Here is a 22,629-nt window from a genome sequence, read left to right on the forward strand (position 1 = left end):
ATGAATTGACGTCAAAAAAAAGAAAAAAAGGGGGACAGTGGATATGCATTTTGACCTAGCTATTGAACGCGAGTCGTAACTCTTGTCATTTTGGAACATCGGTCAGTTGAAAAAAGAGAGAAAGAGATAGGGAGGTTATATCGCTATAAAAATTTGCATTAATCGTTTCAACTTTTCGAAAAGTTCCACGGCGCCAGTTGTCCACTTTTATTTCTCCATATTACGAATGAATATTTTACAAATGAATGATTATATCGTTTAACTTGGCCCGCGCTTCTCTAACATCGTATACCTTACAAATATAAGGAAAGAAAGATCATAGGTATGAAAACAAAGCTTTACTCGTTCCGGCGGCAGCAGAGAAAAGTGGAAATCCCAGAACAGTAACGCGGTGTACTGTGAGAGGCAATAACCGAGGGAATCACCGACAAAGATAGAGACAGAGAGAAAGGGAGATACCTGCAAGTTGTAGGGGATGGATTAACTCGGCTGATCGAATCGTAAAATTCAAGCAAGTGGCACGGAGCAGGGGGTGGTATTCGCGAGCGAGAGAGACAGAGAGAAAGAGCAAAAGTAAACGCCCGCGCGTTGGATAGATGTGTGTTGGGTAAATGTGTGTTGGGTAGGTTTGAAACGGGGCTTTTATAGCGGTCCAGGAACGAATCCTGCCGGTCGAATGGTCGGGACTGGCCGGACAATCACAACTTGACAGGGAGGTTTAACGAGCCCTATGCTAGGCACCGCCAAGCCCATCCTACCTCGACTCTCCTACCCTCGAATGGTCATTTAATTATTCGAGATACCCCGTACGTTGGTGCTCTACGTCTGCTACACACTGTCCATAGCTTCGCACACATCCCCTTTCGCGGCTTTCGTTCTCCGAACGAACGAACGAACCAACAGGGTTACAGAGTAAAAGGGGATGGTCGTAGAGAGAAAGAGAATCAAGCGCGCAAAATATAATACCTACACACCTATATGATATTGCCCAACGTTCGTGTATGTGGAATTGCGTCCTCGTCGTTGACGTCGTCGTCGTCGTCGTCGTCGTCGTCGTCGTCGTTGTCCCACGTGTCCCGTGTTTCTATATTAAAGCGACGCGGGATGGCCACAAGATAATAAAGACATATAATGGAATCGAAATTGTTTCTCTATCTATCAATGCCATACATCGTCTCTCTCTTCGCGAGAAACGGCAAGCCGGTTCGACCGAACATTCGCGCGGCTAGAGCGACAGATTCAATTTAGTTTCGAGGGCCAGCTTTAATTTCTCCCCGTCTTGATATGCAGCCAGCTAATACGAGGAGATGATCGAGTAGAGATCAATTTCCTCCTCCTCCTCCCCGTCTCTCTCTCATTGTGCAAAAACAATTTCCCTGGATGTTCCGATTCAACGCGAAAACCGTCCTCGCGATACGAATGATCGGAGACGAATCTTTCAAAATGTTACAATTCATTCGTAGTTTTCATTGCAGACGACAATCGTGAGTTGGGTGATCATCCCGAAGACGACTTGAAGAGACAGCGAAGCAACTACAATGGCGACCAACTCTATTCGAACGTGAGTATACGAAAGGAATCAGTTTCTAGCTACGATCTTGACCCTCGATACTCGAAAACAAACATACTCGCATACCACGACGACATGCAGTACACTTACATAGACGCATTGAAACGAAAAGGAAATACTCGAGAGATCTTCTTGTACTTCTTTCTTTCCATTCTGTTCGCAGCTGTGGTCGAGTAAATGGAGCATCAAGGACGAGCACAAGCTCTTGAACGAGCTCGGCGGAGGAGGCGGTGGTGGCGGAGGTGGCGGAGGCGGTGGAGGAGGTGGCGGCGGCGGAGGAGGCGGCGGTGGCGGTGGTGCCAACGGTACGACGAACGCGGGTGGAGGAGGAGGTGGTGGCGGAGGTGGCGGAGGTGCAGGAGCCGGTGGTGCCTACTACGAACACGCTGGATTCCCCGGGAACGCGATTGCCACCTCCGCCGAGCTCTACGACTCCCTGGGCACCATCAGTACGATGACGCAGGCGCAAACACCGCATCTCTATACCCCGCCCATAGGGGGCACCATAGGTGAGAGAGAAAGCAAATCTACCCTCTCTATTACTATCTATCTCTCTCTCTCTCTCTCTCTCTCTCTCTCGCTCGCTCTCGCTCTCTCTTTCTCTATATCTTTGTTTCTCTTCATCTCTCTCTCTCTCTCTCTCTCTCTCTCTCTCTTTCTCCCTGTATCACCCTCCCGCTTCGTTGGACCAACCCTCGTAAGCCACGAAATCCTGAATAGTGTGTACACCGCAACCCCTTATACGTGTATATAATACGTTTCTACGCCATGAACCCACTTCATCCCCTCTCTGATTCTCCTTTAGGTACTCTTTCTCCTTTACCATATCCAACACCTATATACGTTGATCGCAGTCCTCTTGCTCCGACTACGATTCCACCTTCCCCTCCTCCTTCTCCTCTCATTCCCCGTACGCTTATTATTGCGGCTTACGTCTTGCTTTGCATACCCATATCGGCTAAATACATGGCTTTAATAATGCATGAGCTGTGCCGAGGAACAGTGGCAACGGCCGAAGAGGTGGCGGAAGGCTTCACTCGGTGGTTCTTTTGGAATTTTCAGCCTTCGACGAATTTATCTTTTTCTATTTCTATCCTTCTTTCTTTCTCTCTCTGTCTCATTCTTTCGCTCTTTGCTCCCAGCTTCTACAAAAAGTACTTTTTCTTATTAGACTATTCTCTCTTTCTCCATCCCCTTGACTCATCATTCTAAGTATCATCCCTGTCCGAAACACCACGTGCAAATTCTCTAGCCATCTTTTTCTCTTTAGTTCTGTTTAAACACGAAGATCGATCAACGGCGGAACGTATATATGTATGTAGTTATTTGTTTCCCTATGTTGTAACCCTTGACATGGGAATTGATATCGCGAGATTTTTGTTTAATTTGTTTGTTTAAAAAACAACAGCAACGTGTTGCAAGTAGCACGGTCAGAACGCGTTGCTACTGATACCGATGCCTCCGCGGAATGGACGAAGCGAGCCGTGTAACGGTCGGTTCATCTCATGAAATTCAATGGGGGAATCTTTTTACGGATTTGCGAAGAATTTTCTTGAAAAAAGCTGGCCAAGTCTTAAATGACTCGTCGTCGTCGTTGATAAAGATTACGGTTGGAAAGAGGGTTAAAAAATGACGAATTAGGTTTAATATCTGATAAAGATAAATCAATAATAACGTTCCGCTTTGATCGATCGATCGATCGTAAACGATAGGTGAATTGGAATAACGGAAAAATGGGGATCCCTTGATATAGCAGGTGGTACATTGACGCCGCTCGCGCCACTGACGATGCAAGCATTGGACGGGGCTAACATGTCTCCTTACCACGCCACCGGTGAGTTCGCCACCTCTTTAGTTCTTTTACGGTTCTCGCCTGAGCTCGTGTACGCTCCTAAGTACGCTGAGCCCTAAGGTATATTATTATCATTTCAAGCCTGGACACCTTGGTTTTTCCAATACGTTCAAGTTCTTTCGATGTACGCGCGATATCGCTATAACGTTACAATCCCGTTCTCCTCCTCGTCATCCTCGATGTTCTTCCGCGAATACCTAACTACTACTTTAATACCTATATCCTTGAATACCTAAACGTCTAATTATCCAGTCCACGATCGAATCCCAAAGCGATTCCCGAGGAATAAACTCACATCGGTTGAAATAAGCTTTAGACGTAAGGCGCTGATCGTTAGCTAGTGCTTGACTCGAATGTCGTGTTGTGTTGTGCATGGCCATAGCAGAGAGCGGTACCGTCGCAGTCTCGTACGTAGGGGTTGGGGCCGGCGGGGGCGAGCAGAGTCCCCCGATTTCCTTGCAGAACGAGACGAACGCCACCCCCGCGGCCCCCAACACCCCGGGAGGGGATCCCGGACTCACGGTCTTGCAGCCGCCAGTTTCTCAACCTCAGGTAGCCTCTGCAATACCACCCTACTCGACGATGCTTCCAAGTTTCGGACATTACGCCACCGGTGAGTATACGAACGAATGTGCGGCGAACGAGACCGTTGACCTTCGGGTAAAAGACCCTCCGAAGGTCGATTCACGTGACCGCGACGCGTCTCGTCGGAGGGTAAGTCAACGATCATGGTTAACGTGATCTCCGACTTACCGACCGACCAACCAACCGACCAACCAACCGACCAACCAAACAATCAACCGACCGAACTACCGCGAATTTCAACCCTTCCGACGAAAAGTCGATAACGCGTCTCTTAAACCTTCTTTCCACGGATGGTAATTCCGTTTCAAAGTTAATAGCATCCCTTAACTATCGATTCAAGAAAATCTTTTCTTCGCAACGAAATCGCTTTCACATTTGCAAAACTAGATACATAGTAAACGCTTATGGCTGTTTTAACACGACACACATCTTTTTTTTTACATCCGCGATATAACACTATTGTTTAACTGTTGTTACCTGTTGTAATAAATGTGTGCATAGATCGTGAATTCGTTCTTTTGTTTGAAAGTGTTCGATAAACTACGCAACTCGTCGTTTATGATTAAAAATATTTACGGAACGTTCTAATTTTGAATATAGAATATTTCAGCTAAATTAATATTCGAATTGGCGTGTCTGTTCAGGTGGTGGCGACTACGCGTACAGCGCAGCGTATTCTCAATATTCGAGTGCACCGTACAGTGGATATGGCTATGGAGCAGCGACAAGCGGGTTGCTCAGTAAGTAAACAGTGAGTATGAGTACCGATTAGCATAGGGTCAACGAAATACCAACAATTAATACGTTCGTAGGTCTATGCGAAAGATTTTTTCATGAATACGAATTAAAGACAAACGAGAGGGTTGCATCAGAGTTTTTCCGGTCATTTTTTATATTCGAACGTTACAAAACTTGTTATCGGTTATGGAATCTTGATTCGTACGTTGATAATTTGTTTTTTAACGTTGATTCGAATATCCTAAAAATATATAATCTCGTTAGAGTTTCGGTGACGCGGCTAGCAGTACTGTGATTCGAAATAGAAATGCATGCAGGGAGCGTCTCTTAAAATCGTACAATATCAATAGTTTTGAAGGAAAAATTTAATAATAATAATTGTCTAGGATTTGAAGGGACGCTCGCTGTAAATAATAGAAGATAATACATAATTATTTTATTGTAAATAAACAGATTCGACGTACTACTACTGCAACGGGGATACGCTGGCGTCTTCCCAGAACAATACGCAAGCGGGCGGAGCGTGCAACAATGGTGGTAGTGGGGCGGAAAGCACCACTGACGTGGCTAGTCGTTCGCCATTGGCTGCTACCAGAGCGAGTAGCGGGGCGAGTGCAGCATCACCTACCGGAAGCGCTTGCACCAAGCCGGATCATGCCTCCACACCGACCGACCTATACTTGGCTTGATCGGTAAAAGCGTCACGTGATTCCTCACTCTGAAAAACCGATCGCGGATAAAACGGACGCCATATCATTCAGAAAACTCTAAAAAAAACCGTCTTACCGACTTATGATCTCCTGTTGAGTTTTCACGCTGAGAATATGACGAAGGCAGGAGGGAGGATTAGAATGGAGAAAGGATTAAATGAAGGGAAAGAAGAGGAGGAGCTGAGCAAACAAATGAAAAATCCTTCCCTTTCTCGTATCCTTGCCTCTTTCGTTCTCGTTTCTTCTCATTCAACAAATCCGGCCGAAAATAATAAAAAGAAACGCGTTCGAGCCAAGAGGTTCGAAAACAAGGACCGTCTCTTACATTAGTAGTTTATTTATTTGGTGATACGAAGAGGAAAGCAATTTTGGAAAAAGAAAAGAAAAAAAAAGTTTATCGAACTGCGAGGAGAGACTGTCTTCTAACGCGGAAGAAACGAGAGGAAGCAAAAGAAGAAGGAAGATCAGGAAAAGAGAAAAAGACCTTCCCGCACAGCGTTAGAGATTTTCTTCGTTAGGACGCGCGCAGCCGCTAGATAGTTTAATTTAACGATCCTCGTTTATAGCGTAATTATCGAAAGACGCGCGACGCACGCTGATCGGTCGACTCGATGCTCGTTACCGCTACAATTTTCCCGCTCGAAGAAATTCGTATTTGAAAATTTCCCTCGAACATTTGGCCGACCAATCAGCGATTCCGATAGCCGGAGCGTGGCGTCGCGCGTGCACGCATACGACGCGTTGCTCGCGAGCGCTGATCCTCGTACCACCTGTCCCTGGGTTCACAAACTACGTCTGGAAAGGTACAATGAGGAAATTATTCTCGGGAGTAACCTCTCGTATGGAAATTTTACGAACGCAATTCGAATGGTGTCCTTATTCGATTTCTAATCGAATGAGATAAAAAGAAAACAAGAAAAAAAAGGAAAAAAAAACATATTTAAAATGACGATAAAAGCAAGAGATAATAGGTATGAAATGTTAAACAAAAAAAAAAAGGAAAATGAATACGGACACCATTTAATCGAAAAGTATACCTATGTAAGCAAGGAAGATAAAAAAAAGCGTTGGTAGCCCGCGCGAGAAATACCACCTCCCCTTATTACTCCTTATCAGCCCGTTCCATAAAATCCTTAAAAATTCAAATCCCTTCCCTTCCCTTACCTAAGGATATAAAGGTATAGCAGAGAGTAATCGATAAGTTTATTGAGATTTTTAAATCAGAAGTCGACGTAACGCGCGATCGCTACTGTTAAGGATATTATATATATTTTTTGTAGAAACCAAAGACCACACGCGGATCGTCGAAAGTAATAAGGAGTGAGTGAACGTCGTCGTTTAAAAACAAAAAATGGCAATGTTTTTACGCCGTCGCGCGCTCATGTCAGTCGGAGACATTTTTCAAAATCGTGCGACTCTATATATATATATTCTATGATGTTCTCTCTCGTGTTCTTTTTTCCTGTTTTTTTTTTTTTTTCAAGACATGTACATAAGCGTATTCACGTGCATACGTTTCCCGCCTCGAGTAATGCACAGGATATATCGGCAGATTTTAATTTCTTTTTAATTTCCATGTCCAAATTAGAAGAAGAAGAGTCTAATTAACGCGTTAATATTATTTTGTATGTTATTGTGGGATAGTGCACCTCAATTCATTCGTGCACCTCAAGGCATTCGTGAGGAAGTTGACCTGGATAACTGAAGGATTAGAGCAGTCGCCCGGAAAGCGGAAGACCCGGTCCAGTCAGATCCAACGGCCTAACTTTTTCACGAATCCTACATTATTGTTATTCCGTAGAAAATATAACCCGAAAAAGCTGGCGGAACGAAAGCGCTAACTCGCGATGTCGAAGAAATATTTCCTTTTCTCTTTTTTTATTAAGCCACCGATAAATTTATTTTCGAGAACGAATGTCTAATTGCAATATAAAAAAAAAAAAAGGAAAGAATGTCAGATCGTTATCTCTATGTAAATAATTTTAATTAATAATAATTGCACGTGTATATGTATATATATATATATATACATATATATCTACATATATATATATATGTATGTATATATAATATACATATATATTATATATATATACGTACGTACGTATTCGTTGCGCTCGTTGTTACACGTTCCGTTTCGATTACTTTTAAAACGAGGAAGTCGCTTGTCGCTTCCGCGGTTTCGTTGGCCGGTAACGAGCGAGCCAATTACGGAACACTCGTAATTAATGGCTAACGTTAACGAAGGAAGAGATCGCATGCGTACCTTACGTACAGGTAACCCCGATATAACACGGTCGTTAGGTTCCTCAAAAATCCTCTGTTTTGCGAATTCGAGTCATACGAAAACAAGAGTTTATATCAAAAATAAGTTTTCCTTCCAAACGTAATATATAATATTTTATTGAAATAATTAGGTACTCGCTGGGGCAGAATTTATAATGCGCGGTATCGAGGTCATTAATTTCCCTAACTCTCGATCTATCTTACAATTAGTATGAAAACATATTGTAGAAATTCCGTGTTATAAAAGAGGTTTCCTGTAAATGTCTACGTTCGTACATTGCTATGATTAATTAGTATAAAAAGTTGAGAGTTTTCCTCGAAATTCAGGACGCATCTTTGACGAATCTAACACGAAAAAACATATCTTAATGATTAACACCCATACCCCCACAGCAATTCTACAAGTTCGATCTTCGATCGATACAAATTTATCAATTTATTTGATATCGAATTTTAGATAAAGGCTTACCCAACGAATCGAAGATCTAAACTTGTTTCAAATTTTCGCCATGATAATCCAAATAATCGACGAAGATGTTATCATCATTATGAGGTTCCGCTCATACACCAAAAATACACCAAAAAATACACAAAACTTAAAAAACATTTTCGACAAAACAGTTCTTTCCTCCACTCGTTTCGAAATACGAACGTGTACGTACGATAACGAACATCATTTCTTTTATTGTTATTTCTTATTCGACTATTTGTTCTTTGTTTATTAAAAAGACACCTTCGTTTAATCGGCGAATCGTGCTTTCTTACGTTCATTTTTTTTTTCTTTTATCTTCTGTCACATTTATTTGTCAACGACGATAACGATCATTAATTACGAACAAATTGTTAAGCGAAACGAACATTTTTTTTCCTGTCGTCGTTGATTCGACGTTTCAAGAGAAAGAAACAAAGTTTCCTGGTCGATAACGAGGAGGGAAACGTTGGGTTGTTACCGATCGAAAAGGGCCGCTTTTATTCTACCATAGGACAAAAAGAGAAAACGGTACCAGTGGCGGTCCCTGTCGAGAGCGTCTTACATTCATTCATTCAGACATAAGATCACGTCCCTAAGTATGTATTTTTCAATTGTTAATTCATTCATTATTATATTGTAATAATTATTGATTATTAATATTATTATGATTATTATTATTATTATTATATTGTAATAATTATTGATTATTATTATTATTATTATTATTACTATTATTATTCTTTTTATTTTCTATACTTTCATTTTATTGTCTCTCACAATTATTACAATATTCTTCTTCTTATTATTATTTCTATTTTACAATATTATTATATTAATATTATTATTATTACTTTTATTATTACGATATTATCATCATCATCATCGTCACATCATTTTATTATTATTATTATTATTATTTAATGCCTTTATTATTTATTAATTATAACGTCGACCTATGTGTAATAAGTTTTGCCAAAGAATCCGTTTAGAAAAAAACATACAAGAAAGAAGAGATTTAACAAGAAGAAAAGAAAGTAGCTATATCTGTTGTATATATCGCGGTAACGTTTGCATTTGCATCCATGCGATGGAAGCGAATGGAAACAGGACACGATATTTTTTGGAAAATAACGATATATGAGTCGATAGGATATAGAAAGAGAGAAAAAAAAGATTAAAGAAACGGAAGTAGAAAGGAAGAAAGGTATAGCGTAGAAGAGAAGGAAAAAAGAAGAAGAAATAACGAAGGAGAAGAAAAAGAAGAAGAAGAAGAATAGAAACGCGAGATAATCAATTCTCACGAGCACCGACAAGCAAATCGAAATTGTGAATTTACAAGAATTATTTGAATTTCGATTTGATTGTCGTTGCTTTTCTACGTTCGTCAAGCACTCTCATCCACCCCACCCATCATTCCTATCGTCATTGCCACCCCCTTTCGATCCAGCTACTTCGGGAAGGATCTGCCTAATTTTTCTTTTTTTTTTCATTTTTATGTTTCTTTTTATATTATGTATTTTTGGTTCAATCAAACTAAATCCTTTTTCATTCTTTTTTACTTTCCTCATCCTACTCATAATTATTGCGAAAGGAAGAAAAAAAGAAAGAACGGACGAACGAGCGAACGAACGAACGAACGAACGTACGTATTAAATAACGAATGGAACAAAAGAACTATTGAAAGAGAATGAAATGATTTCTGTAAATTCTTTTTAAATAAATACTGAGAGAGGTTTATACGATGGCCTGCTTCGCCGTTCCCATCTCCGTACGTGATCGATTTTCCAAATTGAAGTCGCCTTCGCGCGTGCGAAGGAGTAACGAGAATGATCGAGCAATGAGAGAACTCTATGATAAACTTTTAATAAAAATTACAAGAGAGAGGTAGAGAGAAAGAGAGTGAGAGAGAGAGAGAGAGAAAGTACGATGTTATCCTTGCGTCGAAGACGATCCTTATCTCGATAAATGCGTTCCAATTTAGCTTGTAAAGAGAGCGAGAAATAAATACTCACACATCATGTAATTGTGTGGATTTTACAATATCACTTCTTGTCAGATATGCAATAACCAACGTGCTAATCATTTTTTTTTTCTTTTCTTTTCTTTTCTATTTATCCCTACTTTTCTTTATTTTGTTTATTTTTTATCTATTTATTATCGAGTTAAACAAAAATGTACAAAGAGAAACGCGCGAAAGCTCGGATCTGTCTCTTCTGATACCTGTAAGTATCGCATGAATCATTTAAATTAGAATTCATTTGAAATACGTTTGAAATTCCTTAGGATATCAACGACAGACATTTTCTAAAACTGTCAACGTTACACAAAATATATTTTTTTTCTAATTTATATTAACAGTTTTGTATATTCGAACGTGTGTACCATCGATTCGATTCGAACATTTGTACTTAATAATTAACCCTTTGCACTCGAAACGATTTTCCGCATATTTGGTAGATTTCTTACAGCTATCTTGAAATGACCTATTATTTCGTAAGTTGCCCGGTTTATGAGCGGTGACCGAGAGTACTTACTCCCGAGGGCAAAGGGTTAATAGATGCATACATACATAAATATATATACCGATGGATATATTTCTTACAACAAGCTTCATAACAATTAATACTAGTATTAAGTTCGTTAATGAATGAACGAACGCGAACACATTATTATCAATGTTTCATCTTATTTATTGTAAATGTAACTCTCTGCACCGCCTCTTCCGAAACCTGAAATGAAATGATTAACGTTAATCAAGATCAAAGGATGAACGAATAGATCGATCGATTTAATATTTATTGTTTTCCATTTTGTTCGGATATAAGAAAAGATTCATATTGTGTTTCATAAAATTGAATGTATTTTATATTTACTTTATGTCTCTTTATTGCAGTAATTCTATTTTATTTATTAACAAATAGTTATTTACCTCCTGGACCGAAAAGGGCCGAATAACAAGGATGATTGCAGTAAGGTTTACCCTCGTGTTCCGCGTGACTACCAGGTGTCAACGTCTTGTTACATTTCTCACATCTTAGACACGAACTATGCCAATCTTTACCCAAAAAGGTCTTCCGTTCGGCTATGGAAAAAAAAATAAAAATGACAAAAAATCAAAGTTAACAAGTATAATAAGAATCGAGAAAGCCCTACGTTGATTCGATTAAGAAACCCTTCGGTGTGTTCGATTGAGAAACCCTTTAGCTTTGAGAGCGACGAAAAGGAATTAATTGGAAACGCATCGAATTATATAGTAACATGTTAATTTGCTACAATATTAAAAAATTTCTAGACATTTCATCGATTTCATTCTATTCGCCAATAAATTTTCAATAATTTTCAACGTTTCAAATTCACGAGTATCCATCGAACGATAATTTGGATTATCGCTAGAGCTTAAGTAGGTCAAAAGACAATAGAGTTGGAGTTAGGAAAGAATACCGAGAGAAAGGAAAAAGAAAAAAAGAGAAAGAAAATATTCTACCGTAAAACCGACATATCTGCATCTGTTAGCATTCATCATTCATCCAACTATTTACGTATCCTTTCCTTTCGCGTGAAAAAACGAAGTGCGAAATAAAGAGGAGAGAAAAGCTGGAAAACGGGAAACGTCGACGCGACTAGCGGAAACGAGAGAAGAGAATAAGAAAAGAAAAAGGTGTAGAAAAGAAGAAAAGGAAAGCGTCGCGACGCGCGTTCCCTCGTGTGCTTCCGTGCCTTCGATCAAAATGGAAAGATCGGAGAAGTTACAAGAGAAAGAGAGAGAGAATTTCTTCCATTAGCAATTTCGTAATTATCAAATTGAATACCCCGTTCCCGATGGGGAACGATCGTCATCGAATTGCTCGTAGCATTGATTAAAGGCGCGAGAACGAAATTGTGCCCTCACAAAAATCTCTATCTCCGATGTGCAAGAAAAAGAGATAGAGAGAGAGATACCATCTCGAAGAGCATTTCATTCAGCCGAGGTCTTTCGTACTAACCCTTCGCCCGTATTATGTTTTCCGAGTACGTTCAATTCCCACGTGCGTGGGCGAGCAAGATCCTTCGAGTTAGAGAATAAGAGAGAGAGAGAGAAAGAAAGATACTTAATGAAAACGTCTATTTACGCGTTTTTACGTATCCGTCGATCGTTAAAAAGGAGATATAACTAAGAGAGAAGGAGAGAGAAAGAATGGGTTGCTTCGAGTATCGCTGGCTTCTGAGATTTCCTTTATATTTCGAGCGGACGGAGAACTCTCTCGTTCCGTCTTTATCTTTGTTTTTAACTCTTTATAGATGTATATAGACGTTTCTTTTCCTCCAACACGCGATCGCGTTGTCGTCGATCGGGTTAAACGAACGAACGTCAACTGATAAAAGATGCCTTTTGAAAAGCAAGAGAGAACGAACGGTATCCCTTATCTCTCTTTCTCTCTTTCGCGCGATTCTCGTCTTTCCAATTAATAGCTACTTCAACTCCGCCATCAGCTTCTCCCTTTCCCCCGAGAGAAGCTTCTTAATAAATATTTATCCTTCTAACGATTCGATTCGGGTCAAGCCAGCCAACCAACGAACGAACGAAAGAACGAGCGAGCGAGCGAACGAACGAGCGAACCAACGAACGAACGAACGAACGAACGAACGAAAGGATTTCTCCGACCGACCGTCCGTCGCGAATCTTTTTTAATAAGAAATATTTCCGAGCATCCCTTCCTTCCCACCACTACCATCATCGCCATTGCCACCAACCACCATTACTACCACCATCACCGTTACTACTCTTTCGTTCACGACTTGACCTCGGGGTAAACGACTTCACAAAAGCAACGCGCTCTTGTCAATATTTTATCATTCCTCTTCGCGATATTAGGTATAGTAAACACTTCGATAAGCTCTTCGGTCCTTTTCGTTTCAATTATTTCGATCCTTCCCTTTTTCCTTTCAAAGTATTTTAGTATCTTATTGTTAGAGACTCGAAAGATCGATCGGTATGTATTATCTATCTTTGTTCTAATTCTCCTTCTCTAACGAATTTCATCGTATGAATTGATTGCAATCTCGGTGCAATGTTTAATAAGGAAAATAAAACTATCGGGGTTGATTAGTTCAAATCGAATGCACCGAGAACTCCTATCTTCTCCGACTTTCAGCAAAGTTTCTTTTCGAAAATACTATTCGTTTTAGGATTTCTCGAGAAGATGAGGAGGAGGAGGCAGCGAAAAGTAGCAACACGGAAGAAAGAAGAAAGCAGGTATGGAAGGGGAGAGAAGGCTTGCTTTTCCTTCGTGTCACGCCATTACGGCGTATCAAAACCGAGTGAAAAGAAGAAGAGTAAGAGTTAGAAGAGGAGAGTGGTGTGTGGGTGGCGTGCGGCTTGGTGGATGCATTCAAACGTTCCTCCGCTCGTCTAAGAAGAAACACAAAGAACGGTACACGCGCTGCTACGAGGGGAATTGAAAAATTACGAGAGGAGTAGAGAAACGCGACCATTCAGGAGGAAGAAGACGAAGAAGAACGAGAAGGAAAGAGAGAACAAGTTCGGCGGACAAGAAGGGTGCGGTGCATAAAGGGCCATTAGTTAATTAACTCCTAATTATCTGCTGGCGGAGAAGCGAGCGCATAATCGTCAAGCATCGCTGGCGTTCATTGCCAGCGCGAAAAGGCAGACACAGAAAGAGAAAGAGGAGGAGAAAGAGGAAGAAAGAAAGAAAGAAAGAAACAGAGAGAGAGAGAGAGAGAGAGAGAGAGAGAAAAGACGGTGTGCAAGCACGGATCGTTGCGTTAGCAGCAGCAGCAAAAGCAGCAGCAGCACGTTGCAACCCCCACAGAGTTGTCGGGCGCCAAACAATCGGCGGCTGCTGATTGCATAGCCTTGGAACATCATCCCCCTACTTCTTCTCCTCCATCTTTTTTTCCCTGCACCCCCGTACTTCTTTTTTACTTCCTCGGCAGACCGTCCACCCTCCCAGCAAACCTCCTACTCCTGCATACACCTACGTACATGCAGACATACGTACTCATTCTCTGTCTCTATCGCGCTCGTTTCTTTCATACGGTATACCGCGAATCCCAGACGCAACCCGGACTATTTCTCTCTCTCTCTTTCTTCCTTTCTTTCTTTCTTTCTTTCTTTCTTTCTATCTCGCTTGCTCGGGGGAGTCGAGGCATGTAAAAAGAAGCGTTTCTCGCTTCAACCACCAAGTTCTTTCTCTCTTTCCGTTCCTTCTCGAAACTCAGCCGGCCGAGTCGTTTCATAGCCACGACTACCGCAGCAGCTTGGTCCATTCTTCTGCAAACCAGTTTCCTCTCTCTTTTTCTTCTTCTTCTACTTCTTCTTCTTCTTCTTCTTCCTCTTCTTCTACTTTTCCTTCGTCTTCGTCTTATTATCATCATCTACCTATTACTCGATTCCCCCTAGAGCACGAGAAGCAGCACCTTTGTCACTGTCCACGCGGCCGGGCATTTTGTCGTCTTTGTTGTTTTGCAAAATACGATACGTATTATTTCGTAGTTTTATTTCGTTCTAAATTTAGCCTCTATACTTTCTCATCGAACGTAAGAATCGTTAAACAAATCTAAAATAGCTTAATACAAAGATCTTCATTCTAATCGCGCTACGATTGGAACGAGCCAACGTTGGCCAAATTTTTTTTGCATTTCCGTTTTATGTAAAATCAGCCTAAAATTGAGTTCGCACCTACGAAAAACGTCTACCACCGGATACTACTGTCAAGCTTTTAAGCATTGGCCTTTAGGCCAATGACCCTTCCTCTCCCTTTCAAACTCTGCACTACTTGACAAGTAAAGAAGAGTCATTTCTCTAATTCGCTAACCTTCTCCTCTAACAGCACCTTTTTTCGTTCATTCTCTACCCTCCTTGCACCAATTAGAATGGCCGGCGATGGCTGACGTAGGTGGGCTGGCTGAAGCATGGAAGCAACGCATACAGAAAAATCTGCTTTCAACGCTAATAGTACCTTTTCGGGCCGTTTAAAAGAGTGCTACTCGAAAGAGGAAGCGAGCAATTAAAAGCGGCCCGCCTTAATACGAAACTTTTTTACATTTAAGTGTGCCGGATGATGGAAAAAAAGGTTATATACTATTGCATCGTGTTTTCTAGCAGTATGCGCCACACGTGTATTCGCATTTATTCAGAAAGTTTTATTTTCATTACACACTACTATATATATATTGTATATCCGTATATACGTATGTGTACGTGTATGTGTTGTATACTAGATACGTTGTATTTACGCGACCTTTTTTTCTTCTTTTTTTCTTTTGCAAAAAACTCCAAAGTTCAACGAGTTTATTTCATTATCGTAATATGTTAATAAACGTTTTGGAAGAGCTCATAAAGTATGCTCGAATGGTTTTTCGTAACTCGAGGATCACTAATTATTTCATGTTTCGGGACTTTGCAATTGACTATCATATTTCTGATACATCATCTTAGTTTTTCAAATAATACATTTATTGCACACAATATGGATTAACGGTAGTATCTACTTCCTATAATTCTACTGTTAAACGTGAATCATACTAAAATAATGTTATACAATTGTTAAATGTATAAATGATAATAATTTTCCGTGAGTCATTTGAAAAACTTTACGTTCTTCAATACAAATGAAAAATTTGTAGGAACACCTACCACCACGTGTAAATTACTCGTGACTTTGTCTATTTGTTTATCGCAACTTTCGTGAATAATTCATTTTACTATCTATTTTATTTGCGTTCCGTTTTTATTGTTCTTTTTCTTTTTTTGTTCAAGGACTCGTATAATTTACGTAATTACAATCTATATCCATACTCGTGCAATACATATGCATTTTCCTAGGAAGGATACATTTTACAATACAAAAAGATACTAAAAATATATCTTTTTGTGTTTCAAATATATTAACCAAGTTAATACTCTATACTTCTATAAATAAGAAAAAAAATATTTACAATTTTATTTTTACAATATTTCATTAATATGCAAAGGAAAACTGAGAAGAAGTATTCCTACCGAGCCCATTCTTCGTTAATATTTATGCATTCGATCGAGTATTCCGTGCATATATAGAAGACGAAAAAAAAAGATAGATAAAGAACGAAGCGGTAAAAAAATAATATAAATAAATATACATATAGTGAAACATGCAATGATATCGGCGAGTTCTCATATTCCATATTTGATTACATACGCCGAAAGCGCTGACATAATCTTTGTTAAGGTAAACCACGAGGTCCGAGACCCTGACATCATCGATGCCGTCATTTGCTAACGTATATCTAACTTATAATCCGACAAGATTGTATTACTCGTCTAAGTTTCTCGTGAATTTTCAATAAATTACATTGCACGGGTAATATATTAGAAAACGAAAAAAAAAAAACAAGAAAAAAACGCGACGTTCGTTATTTTCCTCTCTCAGGAAAATGTCACGAGTGGGTAAGATGACGAAAGACGATCGAATATTAATATCAAAGTTAAGCGATTCGCCTAACGCAATTATCACTAGACGACACTTACATTACCATTAACTCGTCTTGTTATATAATTTGTAACTTCGAATGCGATGGACGAATTTCATCAAATTATCCTATACTTCTCTCTATCTTTATTTCTCATGCTCGTAAATCATCATTAGGGAGGAATAAGAGGGAAGTAAATTTGTTAAATCAATTTGTAACATTATTACGAAGGTAAAAGATATTAGCGAGTAAATCACAACGGAGATCGGAAAGTTTCTCACGACCCTTTGCCATAAGTAAGATACTACCTACTTATCGTTAGATGAAATGATCGAAAATGAAAGACGCGGCTTCTACGATCAGCATGTTCAACGTGACACATACCGAAGTACACTGGTTTGCCGCACTTTGGACAATTGGGCATCTTTGTTGAAAGATCCTCGGAACCGGTTTTCTCTTGGCTAACGTCGCACGAGTTGTGGAAGGATGTTCTCGGCAGCGTGGTCAAACGTGTACTGGGCCCTCTGCTTCTTCTTCTCTCTCTCACTCTCTCTCTCTACGAGCTAACGCAATACTCTACGGTTGATTGAACGTGAGAACGCAAGTGTGTTGCGTCAGGGTATAGGTGCCTTCGTTCAACGAGAAATATCGTAGGTGAAGCCGTACATCGTTGGTGCTTATTTCTATATATGTGTGTGCACGTGCATACGTGTCTTTTTAGATCTACATATACGTCTATATATATTCCTATATATTTATCTACATATTCATACTTATGTAAGTTTAGTTCAAGGGATATCCATGTAGACGTAATCGTACGTGCATTCGGCCGATAACGGTCACGTTTAAGGCCACCTATATCCATCAGTCAACTTACTTTCCTGTTCTGAAACATGTCCGAGGAAGAAAACGTTATCCGTTATCCGTTTCTATTTGGCGGATTCGATATCAATACTAATGCATACCAAATAGTCCAACTTGGGTAGCGAAACGCTATGTTGCTATTCTATTTGGTCTATCGGATACCATTTACGTTTAGTTTAGCGATAAACGTTTGAAGGCTAAGCTAAAACGCAAATAGACTATGATAATGCAGAAAGATTAGGATTTTGCAAGTTTTTTAAGCGAATTTTTTCTATTAACGTCGGGGAAAAATAATAACGAACTTATAAATCAGGCTTTTCTTGGTAATAATCGAATTGCTTTTTCCCCGTTGATTAAAAAATCATTGATTCTTAGAGGAAAAAAGAAGCAAAGTAAGAATATCGATTTAATAATGAATAATAAGATTTGCGATTGTATCTATCGGAGTAGTTAATCCGAAGGATGTAAACAGGATGTTGTTAAGAGCACGTTTAATTGCCCTGATAAAAACGGATCGATCGTTAATCACGACAGATCAGATGAAATTAGAACAAGTTTTTTAAAGCCAGGATACTACCCACATCCTTCGCAAAACCACATCCTCCGATTACGAGAAAAACAGCCAACCTTGCTTGAATCATATGTTGTAGTTCTTTTTGAATATTCAAAACGTAAGCACGATGCGAAAAAAACACGTAAATGACTACGCCAAGTTATATTTTTATGCGTAAAAAAAAAGAATATTGTTATTTTTCAAAGTATTAAAACGTAATCGTTAAAACAATGGAGGATAATAAAAATCGAGTGAAACTGATGCTGGCAATAGAGAACGATGAAATTGAGAAAGCATTGGAAATTTTAGAGGAAGATAACAGGAAGGATCTCCTTGAACCGCTCGGATTGCTTAGAATCACCGTGGTACACTTGGTCGCTTGGAAGGGTCATTTAAATTTGTTGAAGAAACTTTACGAAAGAGGAGCTAATATTAATACTTCCGATAAAATCGGTAGAAGTGCATTGTTTTATGCCGCGCATGCTGGTCATCTTGAGGTTACCCAATGGTTATTGAAAAAGAACAGCTTCAAGGAAAGTAGAATCGGCATTGATTCCTGTTGCAGACATAATTTTCCAATGCAATCAAAGAATAAAGACGATTGTCTAGTTGGTCAAGACGTTAGTGTGATTATTATTATTATTTTTAGTGCTATCTCGTTATCGTTTCATTTTTGTTTTTAACAATTATCGTTAACAATCAACATTACAGTGTACTTTCCCTTTACGTCGTCATTTGCAATTTATGGAAAAGTTAGCTCTGTTACGACATTCAAAAAGTGTACAAAAAAATATTCCTATTTACGTAAATTGAAAAAAAAGTAATCTTCAATTGCTAGGAAACAAATGTCGTGGTAATAAATGAAGGAACCGATAGCGAGTAGAAAGTGATAAAAATTAGCGAGGAATGTAACAATGAATTTTGATTATCGTAGCTGCCGGTACCAGAATGTTGCGGTAGAACTCCTTTGCACCAAGCAGCAAGGAATAATCATTCCGATGTAGTGAAAACTTTGGTGAAAGCCGGTTCAAACGTTAACGCACAAGACGAGCGTGGTAATACAGCTTTGCTTTTAGCAGGACATAATGTGAATTCCAACGACGTTATCGAGATGTCGAAGTTCGTTGAAATTATCGACGTTCTCGTTTCCGCGAAGGCTTCGACCAATGTCATAGATTCGAACACAGGTATGCATTCATATTACTCAGAGTGTAAAAAAAGAATCTCATTATAGAAATCAAGCCAAGTTATTTAAGAAGTTTTTGAAAAATAGTAAAATTGTAGGTAATACAACTACGACGCGCTTATTTCTACAGGTTTAACGGCATTGCACCATGCAACAAGATTGGGTAGTCCCGAAGCGGTCAAAAAATTGCTCGATGACGATGCGTGGCCTCTTTTTCAATGTGCCGACACGAAGAGTACTCCCCTTCATGTTGCAGCATCCGATGGAAACTTGGAAGTCCTAATCATTTTACTTAAAAAAATTCGTCGGGAATACGTTGACATACGCGACAAGGTGAGACCAATTTCTCTATTTTTTATTTCTGCTTCCAACTACTAGTTTCGTTAAATCCACGACTTTTCAGCCACCCTGTATATATATGCAAGTCATATCTTTTTTTTGCAGATTGGTCAGACAGCCCTTCACCGAGCTTGTTATCAAGGTCATCGTGAATGCGCCCGAGTTTTGATCGACTACGGTGGCAATTTATCGGCAGAAACGAAAAGCGGCGTCACCGTTATTGACGCAGTCTTTGCCCACATTCAAAATCCAACATCGTTTCTAACAGACATTATGGATTCTTGTGTTCAATTAATCGGTCAGAAAAATATTGGAAAAGATGCTCGTGTAATTGTCTTTAACATTATTTCGTAAAAATGAGCGAAATCGATAAATTTGAATTAGCATGTTATTAAAAAGAAAACGTTTGTTTCAGATCTCCGTCGATTTTGGTATTCTTGCACCTCGGAGAGAGCTACAAACCAACGTTATCATAGCTCTCATAGCTGCGATTTCGAATGACGAACAATTGGCGATTTTGCATCATCCATTGATCGAGACGTTTCTTTGCTTGAAATGGGCCAAATTGCGTTTCTTTTTCTTCCTTCTTGTCGTCCTTTACGCCTTTTTCGTTCTCTCCTTATCAATCTTTGCCATAACTCTTCTTCGAAAATCTAACTATTTCTTGCCACAAATCATACTTATCTTGTGTTCGACCATACTGTTACTTTATAACAGTGCTCAGGTTTTGATGTTACCAAGGTAATTATTATCTTTTATAAATCAGATGTTTTTCTTATATTCTAATTATTTACATTTTTTTACAGACACTACATGAAACAATTTGAAACATGGTTGTCCTTCATTAGTGCTGCATTATCGTTCATGGCCTGCATGATCGTCAATAATCTACGACTTATCATAGATACGAAAGGCGAAAAAATACCTACTCCCGAATTTGTGTTACATCTCATCAGCATCGCCATTTTACTGGGCTGGATACAAATGATGCTGCTGATAGGACGTTTTCCAATTTGGGGATATTACGCTCTTATGTTCTCAACAGTCTTGTCGAATATCTTAAAGGTTTGCATGATAGCAGTTTGCATTCTTATGATAACACTAGTTTACAAAATTTAACTTTTTATCTGTTGACGTGAATTTTATGGTTGATAATGTTCACTCATGACCTCTTTTTGTCAAATCTAATCTCAAAATTGTTCTACAACTCGAACTGTTTGTTTTTAATTTTTATCATTTATGCGTATTTATGATGCGTATGCATCAGGATTTACGCGTCATAGAAGATTGTTATCAAGGTTTCTGGGATACGAATATGATGTTTGATTACTGCTAGTCTTTGATACGCTATTTTCCTAAGTCTACACATAAGAGAAGAGCTTTAAAGCGAAGTTTTCTAGAAACTCAATGATTAGTTTAATTTTTTAATAAATTTTTTCTTAAACGTACATAGCTGGAACTCAAAAACTAGAGCTGATCAAAAAATTCTACTTATATATTTGAAATTTGTATAATATATGTTGCGTCAGCAAGAGTTAAAATTTTGTCGGCAACAGATGTACTGTAAACTGGTGTAATGAAAACCACTTCATGACTTTTCGTTACTCAATACTTTTAGGTACTCCTAGCATTCATCTGCATGGTCTTTGGATTCGCATTGAGCTTTACCGTTTTGTTCTACGAAAACGAACAGTTCCATGATTGCTGGAGGGCCATCGTAAAGACCACAGTAATGATGATGGGCGAATACGATTACGAGAATCTTTTTCCATACAATACCAAGAGTGATAAGTCTTTTCTAGGGTTTACTTCTAGGGTCATCTTTCTTGGCTTTGTAATACTTGTGAGTATGGTTCTAATGAACCTGATGATCGGCCTCGCTGTCAACGACATCCAAGGCTTACAGAAAATGGTATATATATACGTACACACTTACATACATACAGACAAAAAGGCAAATAAGAAGTAACTTGTCAGAGCAAACAGAAACGAAGACACGAGACGTGCGATTTCACTCGACTCTTTATTTTCAGGGCCACATTCGTCAATTGCTCAAACAGGCGGAATTCGTGGCACATTTGGAGAAACTCACGTATCATCAAATTTTCAAAAGCAATTTGTTACATCCTTGGCTTAGGACAATCGTCAATTCGAAACGCGTAATGCCAACGAAAATTGTACTGCACTGTCGCGACAATAATCTTTGCGAATCCTTTCGTGGAATATCTGTTGAATTAATAGAATCGTTGTTTCTTTTAGCCTCGAAGAATAATCAGCAAAATGAGAAGTATGTAAATAATTACGTCAATCAAAAATTGTCATCGTTTCAACGAGTAAATGTACATTAGAAATATTTCGTTTCAGTTATCTAATTGGCTTCAAATCACGCTACACCGGCACGAATGTAATGTCTTCGTTAATCAATTTGCAAGAACAAGTTCATCAATTACAGAAACTTCGTAATCCGTCTATTTCCAAAAAACGCTCGAAATTACGTGGAAAACGAACAGTGTGTAAAAAAATTACCACTTAGTACATAAATTATATTTACACACCCACCCGCACCCACTCACACGCACTTTCAACATTTATATTTCATATATACATACGTTTCATTTTTTAAGAAAATTAATTTATATTTAATATTTTAGAAAAATTAATATGTCAAAAGAACAAAAAGAAAATGAATAACAATTAAATATGTAAATAAATTTAGATGGAATTTAGCACAGCCATTCGCCCGGTAGTACTTGTGTTACATGGTTTACTATTAGATTAGTATAAATCGCAAGTAATACCGACCCAGGTCTCACCGCGAGGAGGTTGCTGTGTTCGGAGACCCCCGGGCTAAGACTCTACTTCTACATTTATTTTTATTATGAATTCATTTCATTAAAGTTATTTATTAAAAAGAAATTTTCAAAAATTCAACACGAAAAAGGAGCCACAAATTTTTTCATCCTACTTATTATTAAAGTTGGATGAAAAATCATAAACATCGTTTTAAATCGACCTGCCTACCCGAT

General features: G+C 39.0%; 3 protein-coding genes across 4 annotated transcripts in view; 2 read left to right on the plus strand and 1 right to left on the minus strand.

The window, feature by feature from the left end:
• LOC106793923 overlaps nucleotides 1-7,358 on the plus strand; it is a 95,247-nt gene extending 87,889 nt beyond the window's left edge. The window contains exons 6-10 of the mRNA XM_014761215.1: nucleotides 1,476-1,561; nucleotides 1,734-2,079; nucleotides 3,327-3,404; nucleotides 4,652-4,747; nucleotides 5,199-7,358. Coding sequence (XP_014616701.1) covers nucleotides 1,476-1,561; nucleotides 1,734-2,079; nucleotides 3,327-3,404; nucleotides 4,652-4,747; nucleotides 5,199-5,434 — 842 coding nt within the window. The 3' untranslated portion in view covers nucleotides 5,435-7,358. The remainder of the gene's footprint in view (nucleotides 1-1,475; nucleotides 1,562-1,733; nucleotides 2,080-3,326; nucleotides 3,405-4,651; nucleotides 4,748-5,198) is intronic.
• A 3,428-nt stretch (nucleotides 7,359-10,786) lies between these two features.
• Nucleotides 10,787-17,281, minus strand: LOC106794023 (cysteine-rich protein 1-like). The gene is made up of 3 exons (XM_014761405.1): nucleotides 17,046-17,281; nucleotides 11,143-11,295; nucleotides 10,787-10,942 (listed from the first exon to the last, which is right to left on the minus strand). The coding sequence occupies exons 1-3, from the start codon at nucleotides 17,083-17,085 to the stop codon at nucleotides 10,899-10,901; spliced, it is 237 nt and encodes a 78-aa protein (XP_014616891.1). The 5' UTR covers nucleotides 17,086-17,281; the 3' UTR covers nucleotides 10,787-10,898.
• A 916-nt stretch (nucleotides 17,282-18,197) lies between these two features.
• LOC106794025 (transient receptor potential channel pyrexia-like) lies at nucleotides 18,198-22,248 on the plus strand. 2 transcript variants are annotated; one of them, XM_014761408.1, is made up of 10 exons: nucleotides 18,198-18,698; nucleotides 19,013-19,265; nucleotides 19,395-19,597; nucleotides 19,709-19,930; nucleotides 20,019-20,344; nucleotides 20,410-20,668; nucleotides 21,222-21,515; nucleotides 21,637-21,780; nucleotides 21,863-21,890; nucleotides 21,968-22,057. In XM_014761408.1, the coding sequence occupies exons 1-10, from the start codon at nucleotides 18,309-18,311 to the stop codon at nucleotides 21,973-21,975; spliced, it is 2,127 nt and encodes a 708-aa protein (XP_014616894.1). In that variant the 5' UTR covers nucleotides 18,198-18,308; the 3' UTR covers nucleotides 21,976-22,057. The 2 variants fall into 2 exon arrangements, with proteins under 2 accessions (XP_014616894.1, XP_014616893.1); XM_014761407.1 differs by having other exon boundaries at nucleotides 21,637-21,890; nucleotides 21,968-22,248.
• Nucleotides 22,249-22,629: the final 381 nt, after the last annotated feature.

The sequence above is a fragment of the Polistes canadensis genome, unplaced genomic scaffold (assembly GCF_001313835.1).
Source record: "Polistes canadensis isolate GaletaPanama2010 unplaced genomic scaffold, ASM131383v1 scaffold_21, whole genome shotgun sequence".
NCBI lineage: Eukaryota > Metazoa > Arthropoda > Insecta > Hymenoptera > Vespidae > Polistes > Polistes canadensis.